The sequence below is a fragment of the Epinephelus lanceolatus genome, chromosome 16 (assembly GCF_041903045.1).
Source record: "Epinephelus lanceolatus isolate andai-2023 chromosome 16, ASM4190304v1, whole genome shotgun sequence".
Taxonomy (NCBI): Eukaryota; Metazoa; Chordata; class Actinopteri; order Perciformes; family Serranidae; genus Epinephelus; species Epinephelus lanceolatus.
In genome coordinates, this window is record NC_135749.1 from 1,900,587 (window position 1) to 1,918,697 (window position 18,111).

General features: G+C 44.5%; 2 protein-coding genes across 2 annotated transcripts; one reads left to right on the forward strand and one right to left on the reverse strand.

Annotated features, from left to right (window-relative positions):
• Positions 1–130: 130 nt before the first annotated feature.
• rbbp4 (retinoblastoma binding protein 4) lies at positions 131–9,489 on the forward strand. The gene is made up of 12 exons (XM_033637320.2): positions 131–385; positions 1,785–1,935; positions 2,037–2,182; positions 2,538–2,711; positions 2,865–2,980; positions 3,067–3,227; positions 3,319–3,445; positions 3,537–3,614; positions 4,139–4,215; positions 4,411–4,468; positions 6,251–6,361; positions 8,402–9,489. Exons 1-12 carry the CDS (start codon positions 370–372, stop codon positions 8,462–8,464), a joined length of 1,278 nt encoding a protein of 425 aa, XP_033493211.1. The 5' UTR covers positions 131–369; the 3' UTR covers positions 8,465–9,489.
• Positions 9,490–9,790: 301 nt separating this feature from the next.
• Positions 9,791–15,990, reverse strand: sync (syncoilin, intermediate filament protein). The gene is made up of 6 exons (XM_033637319.2): positions 15,854–15,990; positions 11,551–13,137; positions 11,260–11,474; positions 10,963–11,170; positions 10,129–10,253; positions 9,791–10,053 (listed from the first exon to the last, which is right to left on the reverse strand). The coding sequence occupies exons 2-6, from the start codon at positions 13,072–13,074 to the stop codon at positions 10,005–10,007; spliced, it is 2,121 nt and encodes a 706-aa protein (XP_033493210.2). The 5' UTR covers positions 13,075–13,137; positions 15,854–15,990; the 3' UTR covers positions 9,791–10,004.
• Between the last annotated feature and the right edge of the window lie 2,121 nt (positions 15,991–18,111).

The following is an 18,111-nucleotide window of genomic DNA, read 5'->3' on the forward strand; positions in this document are numbered from 1 at the left end:
CTGTATATTAAACCATTATTTTCTATGATTAATATAAACAAATACACATTTATACGGAGAAGAAGAAGAGAAGGTAGTAGAAGAAGAAGGAGCAGCTCGTGCTGCCCTCTGCTGGTCACCAGGCGCCGCTGCGCTCTGGGTGGGGGGGTGGGGGCGGCCCCTCCCGCTCGCTCAGAGCGCGCGAATGCACCCACGTCTCTCACAATCGGCTCCGCAGCTAGCCGTTAGCTTAGCATCGTTCACCCAGTGCATCTGACAGCACTGAGGTCTGCTGGCACACGAGAGGAAGACCCGGGACAAAGCTGTTCGGCTCCACATCTCCATTATCCGAAAGTCTCTGTGGACCACCAGCTGCTTGAGATACGAGCAATGGCGGACAAGGAAGGTAACGATAAAGGGATTTTAGGTTTTTATTCCGTGTTATCTGACATGTCTTAGCTAGCGTTAGCTGTTCGGCTAGCTTGGGTAGCAGCTAGCTGCCGTAGCGCCTGACCTCAAATCATTCATAACAAAAGCCGGGTGCGTGTTCATCGTGTAAACTGTAGTAATATCCCTGTGTTTTTATTGTTACTGTCTTTACGCCATTTTGCGTTTCCTCCTTCATCCCGTACTAACGTGATACAGTGAGCCCGCAGCGCCTCCCTATTGTTACAGTAATCTACGTTATGATAATACTAGCAATAATCATGTTAGCCTGGTGAGCTAACGGCGGTGTGTTTCTGATAACACACTCTCATACTGCTACACACTGGAGTCAATTACTTCTAATACAAAGACAACCTGAAACAGCTGCTGATTAATGCCTCAGTATCGGTTATCATTAACACGGAAACACTAAATAGTTTCTCAGATATTAATCTGCCACCCTCAGTGAAAGCTACAGGAAGGAGGATCAGGGTCATGTTAGAGAAAACTTAGATTTCGAGAATTAAGTGGTAAACCTACATGAATTAAGTCATAATATTACCAGAATAAAGTCATGAATCTACGAGAATGAAGTTGTAATATTATAACAATAATATTGTAAATTTTCTGTAATAAAGTCGCATTATTAAGAGAATAAAGTTATAGTATTACTAGAATAAAGTCGTAAATCTGCGAGAATAAGGCAATAATTTTACGAGAATAATTTCATAATATCACGAGAATAATATTGTAAATATTCTATTATAAAGTCGTAGTATTAAGAGAATTAAGTTGTAATATTACCAGAATGAAAGTCATAAATCTACGAGAATAATGTTGAAATATTACGAGATTAAACTCGCAATTTAAGGAGGAAAAGAAGTCAAAGTTTGTGACATGGTATAAAAAGCAACTAAGTGTGTTCTTACAGTGTTGGGTGACAGTAATACACATTTCAGCGTTACCAAAGAAATATAACAAGTTACCAACAAGATTTCAGGTGATGTTATTACATTTACAATGTCACCTACTGTGTTATTACCCGAAAACTGTTCTCAATTTTTCACTGATCCACACCACTCCACTTCTGCCAGGGCGCCACCAGAGAAGAATCCCCTGAAGGTGGTTGTGTGATGTTACAGAGTATGTCAGCACCTCTGGGTGATGCCACACTGTGCGTTATCGTGTATGAGTTGCGTCCTAAGGCTGCCTGAAAGCAGCGGGGACAGTGTATTTTTTGTCATCCTGGTGATCAACACGTCTGGGTGATGCCATGTTTTCTCTAACGTGTCCCTAATCCTCCTCTGTAATTAATGCATCATGCAAGCGTCACAGAAGTTTCGGTCTCCATTGACCTCCCTCTGCGTTCTGTCTCTCAGCAGGAGCATTTGATGATGCGGTTGAAGAGAGGGTGATAAACGAGGAGTACAAGATCTGGAAGAAGAACACTCCCTTCCTGTACGACCTGGTGATGACCCACGCTCTGGAGTGGCCCAGCCTGACTGCTCAGTGGCTGCCTGACGTCTCCAGGTGCACGCCGTTACACATCTTACCAGCAGTAATTCTCTCACACACCATCGTGCACTCTGTCATCTCTGAACAACATTAATGATAATTATTTTCCTCACCAGGCCGGAGGGGAAGGATTACAGCGTGCACCGGCTGGTGTTGGGCACTCACACATCTGATGAGCAGAATCACCTGGTCATCGCCAGCGTTCAGCTGCCCAACGATGACGCCCAGTTTGAAGCCTCACATTATGACAGTGAGAAAGGAGGTGGGTGACCAGCTCAGTCACACGCCAAAGACGTGTGAATATTAAGCCAGGCAGACTTTTCACATCCTGTATATCTATAGTATATCTATAGTAAGTCCTTGCAGTGGTGGGCGGTATGTCAAATGGTAAATAAAGTTAACCTTGGCGTCTTTTTCTTGGCTGCTCATCATCCACCTGCCGCTGTTTGACAGTCACAAGAATGTCAAAATAAGGGCATAACCTGAAGATGATGATGATGTGGATCAGTGTTTTCACTTTGTGTCGATGATACTGGATTGTCATTCTGCCCATTAGACAGAAAATGTTCTGTTGCCTCTGTGATGTGTCTGTTTACTACGAACATGTTTCCTTGCAGAGTTCGGAGGCTTTGGCTCAGTGAGCGGCAAGATCGAGATAGAAATCAAGATCAACCATGAAGGAGAGGTGAATCGTGCTCGCTACATGCCCCAAAACCCCTGCATCATCGCCACCAAGACCCCCACCTCAGAGGTGCTGGTGTTTGACTACACCAAACACCCCTCCAAGCCAGGTACACACGTCACACACAACTCAAGACGATGCTAATGGTTGAAAGTGAAGTAGGCTAATTGATTTTTGTGGAACACATTCTCATTACTGCGTATCTGCTTTTGATGTTCGTGTGAAAGAAATGGACCATGTGTGTTATTTTCATCATCCACAGATGCTTCTGGAGAGTGTCACCCTGATCTGCGTCTCAGAGGTCACCAGAAGGAAGGCTACGGTCTCTCCTGGAATCCAAATCTGTCCGGCTCTCTCCTCAGTGCGTCAGATGACCATGTAAGAAAATATTTCATTGCTGTATTTAAGTATCTTCCCATATTTAATTTTACTGGGTCACCATTATCATCTTTTATCATCTCCAGACCATTTGTCTGTGGGACATCAGTGCTGTGCCCAAAGAGGGCAAGATAGTCGAGGCAAAGACGATCTTCACCGGTCACACTGCTGTGGTGGAGGACGTCTCCTGGCACTTGCTTCACGAGTCGCTCTTTGGATCTGTAGCAGATGACCAGAAGCTCATGATGTAAGAAGCTTCATTATAACTCATGTCTAACAACAGTTCACCTGTAATGTTATGTGACCTCACACCTTCATGAATATTTGTCTCACCTCAGCTGGGACACTCGTTCAAACAACACCTCCAAACCCAGCCACGCAGTGGATGCCCACACAGCAGAGGTCAACTGTTTGTCATTCAACCCTTACAGCGAGTTCATTCTGGCCTCTGGCTCTGCAGACAAGGTAACGACATGTTCCACGTTTCATTTGTTTCATTCACAACTGTGATATCATGTGCAGGAATACCTAATCTCTCTTCATCTTTGACTTACAGACTGTCGCTCTTTGGGACTTGAGAAACCTGAAATTGAAGCTGCATTCCTTCGAGTCACACAAGGATGAGATTTTCCAGGTAAAATATTTATCACTAAAGCCCCAGCTCCACCAAACCCTTTAAGTCCAGTACCTGTGGAACCAGCAGTAAGCCTTCAGACATGGTACCTAGACCCTCGGTGTGTTCAGACAGTCCTCTTAAATGTGGGCGGGGTTGTTGTCACTCACTGCTCCGTCCAGCACTCGCTGTATTTCCTCATCAGCGGTGACACAGATGGAAGTCTGCACCTGGTTTATCGTCCACAGAACGAGGCTGCACGCCCACATTTTCACAACAAAATAGAACAGGCTGCAGTGAGAGTCTCTCTCCATGGGATATTTAAAAATAGCAGCTTTGTGCATTTAGTCCTTCTCAGGCAAGCTCAGGGGTTTAGTGTTGCTGTAGCCCACAGGAAGTGAGGATTGACCGTCCTCTACTTACCAATCAGATTGCAGTATTCACAGCTCCATCTTTTAGCACACTGAGATAAATGTTCCTGACAAAATCTTTGTGATGAAGTTTCAGTATTGACCTAATCTGACTTCTCTGATTGGCTGTTCCAGGTTCAGTGGTCACCACATAACGAGACCATCCTGGCATCCAGTGGAACAGACCGCCGCCTCAATGTCTGGGACCTCAGGTAAACAGTTTAACATCTAACCCCTCAGTGTCCACTGAATACGGCTCCACTGGAGTTGCCAGAGATGATTCCCTGCAGTTCTAGCCAGTTTTGAATGTCCACTGGACACTGAACGTAACGTCTTCCCCACGTAGACTCGTGGGGTCATATTGTAACATAAGTTTAACGCTTCTGTTCCCTGTTTTTCTTTTCCAGTAAAATCGGAGAGGAGCAGTCACCAGAGGATGCAGAGGACGGCCCGCCTGAGCTTCTGGTGAGTCTCAGTGAATCCTGTTGAACTTGGGAGTTGAGATGATCGAGGGGTGGACGTTATATATCGAATATACTGGATGTATTGTGGCTTGTTCCACACTTTGGTTCTCACAGACACTCACAAACATGATACCTCACACACACTCCTCCACCATCCAGAACACTTTATCCTGAGCAGGAGAGGTGTGTTTCTCACCTGTAGGGCTCTAGACTGCAAACATTAATATTTAGTTGCATTTCGTGACCATGGAGCACCAGAAGGACTTGTGAACATTAGTAATATATGAAGTGGACAGCTGCTAGTTTGTTTCCAGCTTACAGAGAATAAATCATCATGTTTAACGGCAGTGTGAGCAGACGAAACGTGTCTTTGCAGGGCCCCAAACCACAACTACTTAGTAGCATTTTGTGACCATGGAGCACCATACTTTTAATATATGAACTGGAGAGCTGTTAGTTTGTTTCCAGCTCACAGTGAATAAATCGTCATGTTTAAAGACGCAGTGGCAACAGTTTAACTTTGTGCTAACGGCTAAGAACAACTGTTGCCTGGAAACTTCAACTTCACAACAAAAACATCAACATTTCAGGCTTGAGATGAGCTGAGTGCTTCAAAATAAAAGCACCAGTTGTTCCACTTTGAGGTATTAAATTATTTTTCATTTAACCTTTATTTCAACAGGGAGGTCCATTGAGAGCGAGCTCTCTTTTTCAAGGACGCCCTGCATGCAATACATAACACACACAATTACAAAATTACAAGGTACATAAACATGAGAGTACAGAATACAAAAAATACAGTCTTTACAATGTAAAAGTGAAAAAACTAAACATAGTAGATACAGACAAGACTAAAAATAACAGGAGCAAGACTGATCTCTATGTAAAGCCTCATCAGGTAGCACCTTGAAGGACTCAATGGAAACCAGATTATCTAATTTAAGTGACTCCTGGAGTCTATTCCATCTGTCAGGGGCATAAAAACTGAAGGCGGTCTTTCCTCTCTCTCTCTCTCTCTCTCTCTCTCTCTCTCTCTCTCTCTCTTGCAAGGAGCACCTGTAACATAAATAATTTCCCCTTGGGGATCAATAAAGTATTTCTGATTCTGATTCCTAGTTCACTTTTCGTACGTGGGATGTGAAGTCTAAGCTGTGTCTGTGAACGTGTTTTATAACCAGGGGTACAAAGTTTTAAAAGTGAGGTTAAGTATAAGGGAAGCTTTCCACACAAGGCTTTATAAATGAATAAAAGACAGCGCTGTTCTCTGCGAACTTCGAGAGAGGGACAGCCCACTTTTTCATATAAAATGCAGTGGTGGGTAAGATACCGATCCCCAGTGATAAAACGCACTGTGAAAAACTGCATTAAGAGGTTTCAATGTGGAAGCTGAGGCATGCATGTATATGACATCACCAAAATCAAAAACAGACATTGTACAATGGTCTTCCTGCTGGGTGAGGTGAAACATGACTTATTTCTGTATAAAAAAACAATTCTTACTCTTAATTTCTTTGAAAGGTGTTCCACATGGGTTTATTATAACAACATTTCAACCTTATTGTAACAGTACTTTATTTAAATTAATTGTAACTGAAGTTAATTTAATAATTTTGCATTTTAGTAGTCTACAGTACTTTGGAGATTTCAGAATATCGCAAAATAAGATAAATACATTGCGGTATTATTTTAAGGCTGTATCACTCAGCCCTGACGATGATCCATTATTGGTAACACTAGCTCGTTTCATTATAATAAAAATGGTGTCTTCTCTTCTGTCCATTAGTTTATCCATGGAGGCCACACAGCCAAGATCTCCGACTTCTCCTGGAACCCCAACGAGCCCTGGGTCATCTGCTCTGTGTCTGAAGACAACATTATGCAAGTCTGGCAAATGGTAAGACAACTGAGACCACATTTTATTAAAGTGTGTTCGCTTTGGACAGGCAGACACCAGGATACGGTATTATATTGTCTTATAGGGAAGTATTCCCTGTAGGATGTTATAGAGGATGATGAATTTGCAACACCATGTTGAGGTGAGAGACAGAAGGCGACTCTGCTCTGTGGATCACATGCTACCAAAACTATAAAGTGGATCAGAGCAGGTAGCAGGGAAAGGCCGACATCCCAGCTAACGACTGCAAAGAGAAAATCTCAGTCAAGATGGATTTTGATATTTCATTTGGAGGGACTCAGTCAGGGCAAAGTGAGGAGACAGTCGAGAGGAATGGTGAGTGTCCTGACCCAGCTGGGTGTTTACTTACTTCACTTTAATACTGTTTGTACTGCTGAAGCCTTTTCTGTAACACTGCACTGTGATAGATGTCAGAAAGTAGCAGTTAATAATGTAGTCGTCCTTTATTGGTAAAATTTGGCTCCTCTCAGTTATGCCGGGTTCAGACTACAAGTCATTTTTGTCTATTTCTGTCACTATGTCAGTTTATAATGGGACTAACATCGTGTAGTCTGAACCTGACATTAGTCTTTACTCTGGTTGTCTTTGAATCATAAAATGCTACCCACTCATAAATACATCCTAACTAGGGATGCACCGAAATGAAAATTTGTGGCCAAAGCTGAGTAATATTAAACGCTTGGCCGAATACCGAGTACCGAATACAGAATATCGTTGTTTAGTTTTTCATTAGTTTTTGCAGATGAACCCTCCAGATTAGTGTTGTCACGGTACCAAAACTGGGACCCACTGTACGATACCAGTGAAAGTATCATGGTTCTGAGTAGTATCACGATACCACAGCAAAAATGAGGCAGATGTGCCTTTTGTCATTTATGAAAAGATAAATCACTTTTCTATAATACATCAATGATATTTCAATGGAATAAATTACTTACTGACTTATTCATACTTCAAAAACAGCAGCAATGAGTGATGTACATAGAGGTGATCAAAATAAAATAAATAAATAAATAAATAAAATAAGAATCAACCAGCCACCCTCCTCCCCTGACAAGTAAAGAACAGTCCCTAAAGTGCGGTGAGGTTTGTTGGCCGTGAACGGCTCGTTTCTCCTCTGACACGTCACATACCTGTGTTCGGCTGGCTCAGCTGTCCAGGTACTTCTGGGCAGTCCGCACGCCAAGAAGAGGATATTATTGGAGCCGACTTCTCCTTGCCGGTAAGCCGATGGCCGCCGTATTTGACAGGCATACATTACTGTCTGTGTCTGTGACCCCCGTTCAACCCACAATCGGTGGGATTCGCTTCTCGTTTCTGCTGGTGGTTGAAATCTGTAGGCTGCTCGCACAGCGTGCTGAATGATTTGACGCCAGGGCCACACTGCCTGCGAAGCGCAGCACACCGAAATTCTCACACGAGCCGGAGCACCTCCGTTCACATCAGAAGCGCATTTCTCCACGCCGGTCGTCAAGCGATTCTGCTCCCAGCTGTTGTCTTTCCATGATGGGTAACTGCCCGGCTTGACACATTCGCTCGCGGCTCGCGCAGAAAATAGACCAGACGCCGAATTGATCGCTGCAGGGGCGGCGGCGGAGCTGCGGCGGAGCTGCGCGGCGCGGCTGGTGTGGATGACACAATCAGTTAACATGGGTGCCGAAAGGAAACTAGCTTCACTTCGAGGCTATTCGCGGCGCTTCCGCAGGTGGTGTGGCCCTGGCGTAAGCCTTTTTTGCTCGCTCAAAACTATTTTTAGTCACAAATGCGAGTGCGGTGACGGACGGATCGCCACACTGCCGACATTTTATTCCGCCCGTCACGGCACGCTGTTGGATTGCGTTATCAAAATGGCGCTGCTATTATTCGGCCTTGCTTTTAACTTATTCCACCGAATACCGAATGTGTGGGTTTTTTTGCAATATTCGGCCGAATATATTCGGTTACCGAATATTCTGTGCATCCCTAATCCTAACCTGTCTGTATGCGGCTGAATGACTGACACACCGATTCTCCTTTCAGGCTGAGAACATCTACAACGATGAAGACCCAGAGGGTTCGACAGACCCCGAGGCCACAGCGTAACTCCTCTGCCCGCTGTGCGTCTTTACCTACAACCTCATCACAAACTGCCAAACTGCCACCTCTGTACTTCCATGCAGCTACTTCCCTTCTTGACTCTACCGGTGGGACACTGTACGCTGTAAATCACTGTAAATACAAGACAGAATAATCAAGACATCCTTTTTTTTTTGTAACAGTGAAGAACTTCGACTGAGTAACTTATTGCCTGAAGACTCTTACTCATGTTTTTGCGCACTGCGTATAAAAGATATATTTTTGTAATCAAATTGGCTCTCCCTCGTACACTGAAGTGTTTTAGCAGATGCTCTTTCTTTAATGAATAAATGCGTTTCTAGAACTTAAGATGCTGATCATACTGACAGCCCACGACAAGTTATGATTCATGATAACCTGCTGTTTGAAGCCCAGTTCAGACCAAAGATTGGCATCGAGACGAGTTGAAACGGGCAACTACTGTCAATGCAGCGTTTGACTTGACCAGCTGACTTCACTACAAGCTAATTGGCTGTTGAAACAGGTGATGTGCTTAAAAACCAGCCGCCGGCCATTTGACCAGTGAGTGTCAGGTGACATCATCAGCTGGCTTGAGTCCAGCTCAGACCGGCCAGTTCACATCACGAATCTTTGGTCTGAACTGGTCTTTAGAGATTAAACAGCTCCGTCTGCACACGTTGAAAATGTTGCAGAGGAAACAAACTTTGAGTAAAATGCAGCCCAGTCTTTTGATAAGATGCAGAGCATAGCGAGTTACTTCCTCTGGTTTTAAAACTGTCTCATATTTTCCTGCTTCAGTCTGGTCATTATCTGATCGTTCTGGACACTGATTTTCACACCAGCTGCTTCTAAACAAAATGACCATTTTAAAGAAACTCAGTTTGAAATGTCCATGTGTGGTCCACGTCCCCTCACCCCACATTACTCATTTAAATGTTGTTGTGAAATAGAGTAGTGACTGAGCTTTTTCTATGTTCAATATTTTGTAATTGTACAGTGAGTGCATTCTTAATAAAATGTGTTTCATTGTTCTTTGGGTCCACACGCTGAACATTTCTCAGTATGAATGTGTTACTTACATATTTTATTAATAGGATCAGCACCTTACTGAGCTCTGAAGTATTTTTAAACAACCTTAAATAATCCTTTTAGTGAAAGAGCAAGTTATGCCTCACGACACTGGTGTGACGCCTTGGTGCTTTCCCGTCAGCCGAACTTACTCTCACTCTATTACTCTGTGTCCCAGTGTTTAGTGCCTCGGCCGTGTTGCCCTTATAAGTACATGAAGCCCTCTGCGCTCTTCATGCAGATACATTAACTCATCAGTCGCACTTGGATTACAACGAACACAGTCTTTATTCATAGCAAAAACCTTTCTACAAGCTGCAGTGTAGTTCATCTTCACAGACTTCTAAAAATAACCTTTGTTTTAACACCAGCGTGTCTCTTAATGTGTGTAAAGTGCATTCAATTAATCTATGAGTTCATCATGTCGCAGATTATGATCAGTTTGTTATGAAATCACAGAACTCAGAGTTAAAGTCAATCATGTTGTCTCCTCATCGTCACACTGCTTATGGTCCTTGATGGCAGCCCTGTAAGACAAACGTCCCGATTAGAGCTGTTCCCGAGAGATATGTTAAAGTGTGACACAGATCAACAACTCTTACCTGTAGAGGAGAAGTTGTTTGGTGAGGCTGTCTTTCAGCTCCTCGATTTCTTTGGTTTTTCTTTTCTGAATCTTCAACTCTGTCTTCAACTCTCTGCTGCTGTCCTCCAGAAAGTACACCGTCTCCTGTAAGACATAGCTTTATTGGTTTTTGTATCATGTGACCAGACTTTTACTGATGCACAGTTAAAGGACAGTTAAGCCCTGTTTCCGCCAAGCAGTTCGGAACAGTTCTGTTCAGGAGCTTTTAAGGTGGAACGTTAACTTGTAATGTTACTCAATGCATGAGTTGATGACGTGAATCCATCAGCACACCTTAAATTTCACTGTGACAACTTTGACCATCACTTTAGTTTTTATATGACACACACTTTTAGTAATGACTTTAAAAATATAGATGAATTTGGAGCGGATTATGTGAAGGTCATATATTCTAATCCTCACTTCCTGTGGGCTACAGCAACACTAAACCCCTGAGCTTGCCTGAGAAGGACTAAATGCACAAAGCTGCTATTTTTAAATATCCCATGGAGAGAGACTCTCACTGCAGCCTGTTCTATTTTGTTGTGAAAATGTGGGCGTGCAGCCTCGTTCTGTGGACGATAAACCAGGTGCAGACTTCCATCTGTGTCACCGCTGATGAGGAAATACAGCGAGTGCTGGACGGAGCAGTGAGTGACAACAACCCCGCCCACATTTAAGAGGACTGTCTGAACACACCGAGGGTCTAGGTACCATGTCTGAAGGGTCACTGCTGGTGGAAACTCAGACTAAGGACCTTCTGGCTCTACCTTCATCTTATGTCCCCCCGCCCCATACTTGCCGTCTTGCTTACCTTGTACTGCCCCGCATCTTCTCTCCTCTGTATGTGAATCAATTTGAGTTTCTCCTCCAAACAAGCCCTCTGGAGAATCAGCTTCTGGATCTCCTCCTTCAGGGGCCTCAGCTGGGCCTTCAGCTCCTGGGCTTGCTCTTTAGCTTTTGCCAGCGCTCCGGCTGTTGTCTCCCTTCTCTTCAGCAGTGTCAGCAAAATGGGTTCATACCTGGCCATGGCAACAGTTTACACTTTAATCACACACAGCATTAGCAAATAAAAACTTGTAAAAACATGATTTTTAGACCGTGACAGCACCTCTCCTCCAGGGCCTTCAGCCCCCCCTGCAGGTACTGCTGGATGTCCCCACAAGAGTGCCTCCTGTACTCGGTCAGCTCCTCCTGGGTGTTGGACGTCTGACTGGAGCTCTGGGCATGAAGCTGTGCCTGAAGCTCTAAGAGCTGTTGTGTTTGAGCCGCCCTGAGCTGGGAGCCCTCCTCCGTCAGCTGGAGCACCAGCGACTGCAGCTTCTCCTGGAAGAGAGAGAGGTTTTTATGTCGTGGTTTCCTCTGAAATCAGGTGGACAGATTCTTGAGTTGGGTTTCTTACCTCTTCTCTCTTCAGCAGCTCCACCTCCCGGCGCTGGGTGTTCAGGGCGGCCTGGTTGTGAGCGCAGTCCCTCGCCATCCCAAACAGCCTCCTCTTCAGCTTCCTCAGCTCCTCATACAGCCCCTGTCTCTCCAGGTTCACCCTCCACAGCGTCCTCTCCTCCTCTGCCCTCTCCTCCCTGAGGCTCTGAATCTCTTTCTTCCTCTCCTCTCTCCTCACCTCCTCCTCCCTCTTCAGCGCATTCATCAGCTCTGCCGCCTTGCTTTCAATTTGCTCCTCCGTCTCCTCCTCATTGCTCCCCTCTGCCTCCTCTCTGTTTTTATCCCCTCTTAACTCCAGCACCTCCGTCAGCAGCTCCCTCCTCCTCTTCTCTAACCGCTGTACCTCCTCGATGCACTCCTCCATCTGACACCCCAGGGCACTGAGTTCGTTTATGCCGGATCCCGAATTAATGGTGTCCATCTCGAGCTCCTGTCTCTCCTCAGCCGGTGATTCAGCGTCATCTACTTCAGTTACGTCTCCCTTCATGCATGTGTCTTTGTTAGTAGACATATATCCTGCCTTTGTCACCTCACAGTACATCGGATCATTTCCTGTACTGTCTAATGAAGACCTGAGCTGAGGACCAAGAACCACCTGCTCTTTCCATTCCAGTGTTTCCATTGAGCAGCCGCCCATGTTGTCACGGCTAAGCACAGAACTCTGCTGGCTTTCATTTGCTGCTGAGCTCTCCATTGCCTCATTTCTGCTTTCCTTGGAAACTTCATCTTCTGGATGCTGACCAGCCCAGGACTCTGATTGCATCATCTGGGTCTCCAACTTCCTTGGCTGTACTTGCTGAATGGGCACCAGCGTCGTCCCCCGGTGAAGCTGAGGATTCTTACTGATGTGTACGTACTCTTGGCTCTCATCTGTCGCCCATCCCTGTGGCTCAAAGTCCATCCCAGTCTCTTCCATGCAGCTCTCCAGCATGGCCAACATCCCCAACAGCTGACCCTCGTACTCCACCATGGTGTCACTCAGTTTGCTTCCTGCTGAGGTCAGCGGCATGTCTCTTTGGCGTGAAGCTTCTGTGGTCGCTCCACACCTGTTGATGATGGTGCCCAAGCCTTGCGACCGACCTTGTGCCGGCTGGTCTTCCGTTCCAGCCCTGTCCATGTGTGTGTCGATGTAGCTTGTGGAAAGATGGGGAGAAACACTTGTCTCTCTATCGCTCTCCATCGTGTCTTCCTTCTTGATGTGGCTGTAAGTTGATTCAGTCAGACTTGTTTCCTTGTAACTGTCTGAGAAGTGAGAGCCAAACTGGATCCCAGTGAGCTCCTCGCAGCTTTTCAGTAACTCATCCATCTCCTGTAAGTATGGCCTGATTAAAGCTGATTGGTTCAGTGCTGTTGCTGTGAAGGCTAACCCAGACTGTGTGGTGTTACACTCGCTTTGCTCCATCAGGGTACTGTCCGGATCTGCGACCTCCTCTTTAATGAAGAGAGGCTCAAACCCAGAAGATAAAACGTTATCGTCGTCCATTGGTTCAGACTGATTCTTGTAGACACTTGTGTTGTGAAAGTCTCTTTCACAGAACTCTCATCCCTGGACAGAAGCACACAGATATGTTAGATAGCTTATTGAGCGTGATAGCTGGAGTGTTGTGGTAACAAATAATACGCCCGACTAGGGATGGGTACTGAAACCTGGTATTAAACAGGCCCAGGGGCTGAATTATGAAACACTGCAGTATTGATAAGCTCCAACGTTAACGGAGAAATTCAGAAGATATATCTCCCCTACTCCGTTTCTAATTTGCAATAAGATTAAGACATTCGTCACTGATGCATTTTTGCCATTCAATCCAGAGGAGAGCTCTCTGTGCGTCGGAGCCTCACAGCCTGCTGTATGTGCGAGGGGCGGGGCCAGCTCTGTGTCACACACACACACACACACACAGAGGCCCTGCTCTCAGTGACAACAGCAGAGAGAGCACAACGCTGTGACGTATGGTTATACTTCACAAGAGCTGATGCAGACACTCAGGGCAGCCGTTAGGAAATATTGGCGGAGGGACAACATTTTAAAAAGTTGGCGCCTCATCCACACCCGTCAAAGGGGAGGGGTTACTGTACATATCACTATGGAAAATTTTATACTTCCTGCGTATATGATCCAATTATAATTCCCATGTATTTTGTCTCTACTGTGTGTTAAGACCTAATTTTCTTACTCTGAAAATCAGAGGTAGTCACATGTGGCCCAGGGGCTGAAAAAATCCCCTCCAATGACTGATTAGAGAGAAGTAAAATCAAACATTGATTGAAGAAATTACTGCAGGGTATTAAATCACAAGATCAAATCAGGAGCGTACATGGGTATTAATTAAATCTTAAGGCAACTATAATCAAATGTTGTTTAAATTGTGTGCAGATCTCGAAGACAGTTCAGGGACCCCAGTGTGCAGAAATATCTAAATACAACATTTTGAACAAATGCAATGTTCCTTTTCCCCCCCTCGCCAAAATGTAGCCTAAATTTGGAGCACCAGTTGCCCCCCTTTCTGATAAGATATCACAACATGGCTGGTATCAATAGATGCCTTAGGTCCTGTAGTTTAATATGATATCTGTCTTCACTGTGGCTTTAAATCCGAACCCGACAGAGCAGGTTTTCTTACTAACTCGCTCACTTCTTCTATCAGCTTTGTCTGTCATACATGTTGCTTCTTCACGTTTTATTTTGGGTTTTTTTGCCTCTCTCCTCCTTTTATTGTCTTGTTCTTTCTTTACCCTGGATTTCTTTTAGAAGCTCCTGATTTTTGGCGAGGCATTCTGACCTAGCTGCTCAGGCTATAGTCCGCCTCACATGTTTACATCAACGGCACTTGGGAGTTTGCTCATTGCACACCCGACCCCCTCCGTCAGGTGAACGGCATCATTTCACGGTACTTGTGGGGTGGGAGCATCTAATGGCACGTGGAAATATGTTGTAATCATAAAACTACATGTACATCAGCTGTAACATTAACTTGTACCATCAGTGATTTAAGTCAGTAAGACCCCTTGGCCATGGGCCGGGGTCATCTGCACCCTTTGACCCTTTTTTCTTATTTTTCTGTTTTTAATTTTCTCTTTTCTACAGATTTCTTGCTAATTTTTTTGGGTCATTTCCTCTTTCATTGCTCATTGCCTTTTTCCCATGTTTAAAAAGAAAAAAAAAAAACGAACAAAAAAAAAATACAGCCAGTTTGCTCAGGTTTCAAAGGGTTAATGTGTTAAATTTTTTCCCTTAACCCTGAACAAAAAGCAGTGTTTGTAAGGGTAGTAGTATTGTTAAAATCTTAATGATGCCCATCCCTAGCCCTGACCTGCATTGGCGACATGTCAGCAGAGTTCATATTTTGGCCAGACGTCTGGTTGAGTTATGCTGATGTCATTAACACATGCAGACATGTAGAGCGGGGCAATGGGGGCAGTTCAGCAGAGGGTATGGTACCAGCAGCTGTCCTGTGAGGCTCGATGGGCCAGGGACCTACTGTCCTCTTGGCAGTGACCAGAGACACACCTCAAACAACAACCAACACCACCGATACAGACACAAACGTACAGACGTCTTTCGTCTGAAGCTCCAACAAGTGGCATTACACAGATTACATTATGGAGCAGATTATTATAACATGTCACCGTGCCGATGGATGGGCATCTGCACTCTCCCCTGCTGAATAATGTAGCTGTAATTTCACCCTCTGAGGTGTTTGCCAAGACTGCCCAGAGACTCCGCGAGGGTAAATTGATCAAATTGACCTAATAGTGTCATCAGTGGAGATTAGTAATGTAGAAAGGCCATGGGAGACAAATGTGTCGTTCAACCAATAGCTGCCGTTTCCCCGCCAAAACTTTGGAGAGCAAATTTCAAGACGCAGCAGTTCCAAGGTCAGATCACAAGTGCGGTACATGAGCAGTAAAACTCCAGGGCTGCAGTGTTGTGCCATGCATGGATGAATAAAGCCCTGGGGAAGACATGACAGTCACCAGCTGTCTCGCTGCAGGACAGGCGTGGGCAAAAGCCAAATTCCTTCAGACCTCCACCACTCAAAGACGGCACTGGCCTATATACGCTCGGCTGTCTGAACACTCACTTTTCATCTTATATTAAACATAAAATAAGTTTCATGTGAGGCGCGTTTTGCTTTTTTAACTGCTAAATTAGTTCAGCACGTTATTTGAAAGTTGGAGCAGAATGAATGGTTGAATTTTTTATTTTCTTTCACTCAGTTGATCAACACAAATATGGAAACATGAAACATAAATGTACTCACTTCTCTGTGAAAGCTTGCTCCTCTGCTCCTCTGCAGTATCCTCAGGATGAATCCATTAGACATGAGTTAAGTTTCATGTGACAAAGCAAAGTGAGCTGCAGAGAGTGAGCAGGAGCAGTGTGTGCAGATGAACTTAGACAGGAGGGGGGTGTAAAGACAGTTGACCCAGCCTCCTTTCTCTCTCTCAGGCAGTGTGCTGCTATGTGTGACCATGACTACCTCAACTCTGTTTAGGTTTATTAATAAACACTGGGTCGGGAGAAAGAGGAGCCTCTGCAGGCTGTTTCCACCCGAGAGACAAAAGGGATTTAGCCAAAATGGACCTCGAAGAATTAAACTAAACACCTGGTCGTCATATGTTCAGTTTGTGTCATGTCATGTTCATTGGAAGATGTTAAGGGACCTGAAAACCTCTGCAAAAGGTGACATGTATTTATTATCAGGAAAGTTGCATCTTTGTGAATCAAGTTATTTCAGGTTAAGCTGAATATGAAACCATCTTAGAAGCTTCAGTTGAATAATTAAATGGAAACTGGTACTTTTTAACCTGGGCCCTTTTTTGCCAAGTTTTTGTGTCTAAGCGACGAATGGAGACAACTTTATTTAAAACTGGTCCAGTGTTGAGAGAGACTGCTGCAGCCACGACGACAAAAGAGGCCAATCCCTATGGGCAATTGACCCTTCGCTAAGTCCCGCCCCCGGACGCAGACTGGCCAATCATAACGTAACATCGAGCCAGCTCAGACCAGGGTCCAACAAAAACATAGCTGTGCTCCATTGACTAATGCAATAATTTCCATCAAACACTTTCAGTATCGTACGTTTGGAACCAACAGTAACCCTTCAGACGTGGTACGGAAACGGAAAAAAGCGTACCGAACTGAACTGAACCGGACTGCTCGGTGGGAACAGGACTTAATGGTTTTGTGGATTTGGAGCTAAATGTTGTGCCTGGGGCATGTCGTGTATTAATGATACTCGTTACCTGGAGAGGTTGGAAACAGATATACGTTTCTTCCCTGTTCCAAAACCAAAATCAGACCCTGAAAAGTGTAGGGTTAGCTAGCTAGCTACTGAAGATATAGCCTACTGAATGCATACACATGCTGCTTTTGCTTTGTAATGATTATAACAGTGAAACAAAGAGCGACCCTGCTGTACAGGAACCAGTGAAGGGAAGCAGGGAGACTTTCCCTTTATATTCATTGTCTTGTGTGGCAATCAGCAGTGATGTGGTGGTTCACTTTTACACTGTGATCTGTAGCCTATAGTTCGGCTTTAGCTTCTAACTATCTTTGTCTTTTTAACCTGTTGTTGCTGCTGAGTCAGTTTGACATCCTGGATATATCCTTCAAACACAGACTGTAGACCCCTCTGTCTGCTGCTCTGTCTGCTGCTCTCTGACATCACTATTTCATTTCTCCAAAAATATGATCATATTTCTTCAGGGAGTGCAGTTAGTGACAGTGTGGGCTCCATGTTTACTGCGACAGCTTGTCAAACCATCACAAAGTGGCACAAACTGTGCACCATTAGTTGTAGCCCATTAAAAATTCTTGTTTTTGTTGCTGACAGACTCAGATTGTTATTAAAAGTGCCTGATAACTCATGGAAACATTCTTGTGAATGTGATATCTCAAGAACACCTTAAAGCAGAGATGTCAGATGCGTTTTAGTTCATGGGCTACGTAAAGACCAATTTTTTTCTCAAGTGGGCAAGACCAATAAAACCATTGCATAATAACTTATAAATAAATTGGTATGGTATGGTATTCACAGACAAACACTTGGCTTTATCTGGACACATTTTCCAAACAAATACAACATGCTAACGTTATTAGCACAAGCCTATGGCATTTTACATTGTATAAATTAGCCTAGCAGCTAGCAGAGATTTCCTCTGCTCATATGAAGCCAGGATAAATCACACACAGGACTTAAAATGCTATTTTAGTGGAGGCTTTATTGTCTTCACAATTTATTGTTTCTTATCTGTGAAATTAAAGTAAATCAAAGCTTTGTTTCCACTGAGGGAAATGGTTTCAGCTTACAGAGACAGACAGGAGGTCTGCGTCACTGTGACACTGTGGAGTTACATTTCTGGGGAGGTGCACGTCAGGCTACGACGTAGGTTCTATGTACTACGGCGTTGATTCACCGCAGAAGTATAAATTCCACCTCAGCCTTCACAAGTCCATCAACATTAGGAGTGCAATGTCATCCAGTGGGCCAGACTGGACCCTCTGGTGGGCCAGTAA

Coding starts and splice junctions, on each gene's coding strand:
- rbbp4 (XM_033637320.2), top strand. Junction 2,183..2,537: donor TTATGACAGTGAGAAAGGAG/GTGGGTGACCAG, acceptor GTTTCCTTGCAG/AGTTCGGAGGCTTTGGCTCA. Junction 3,228..3,318: donor GATGACCAGAAGCTCATGAT/GTAAGAAGCTTC, acceptor GTCTCACCTCAG/CTGGGACACTCGTTCAAACA.
- sync (XM_033637319.2), bottom strand. CDS start 13,074: ATGGACGACGATAACGTTTTATCTTCTGGGTTTGAGCCTCTCTTCATT. Junction 11,475..11,550: donor AGCTGCTGAAGAGAGAAGAG/GTAAGAAACCCA, acceptor TCTCTCTTCCAG/GAGAAGCTGCAGTCGCTGGT. Junction 10,054..10,128: donor AAACAACTTCTCCTCTACAG/GTAAGAGTTGTT, acceptor TTTGTCTTACAG/GGCTGCCATCAAGGACCATA.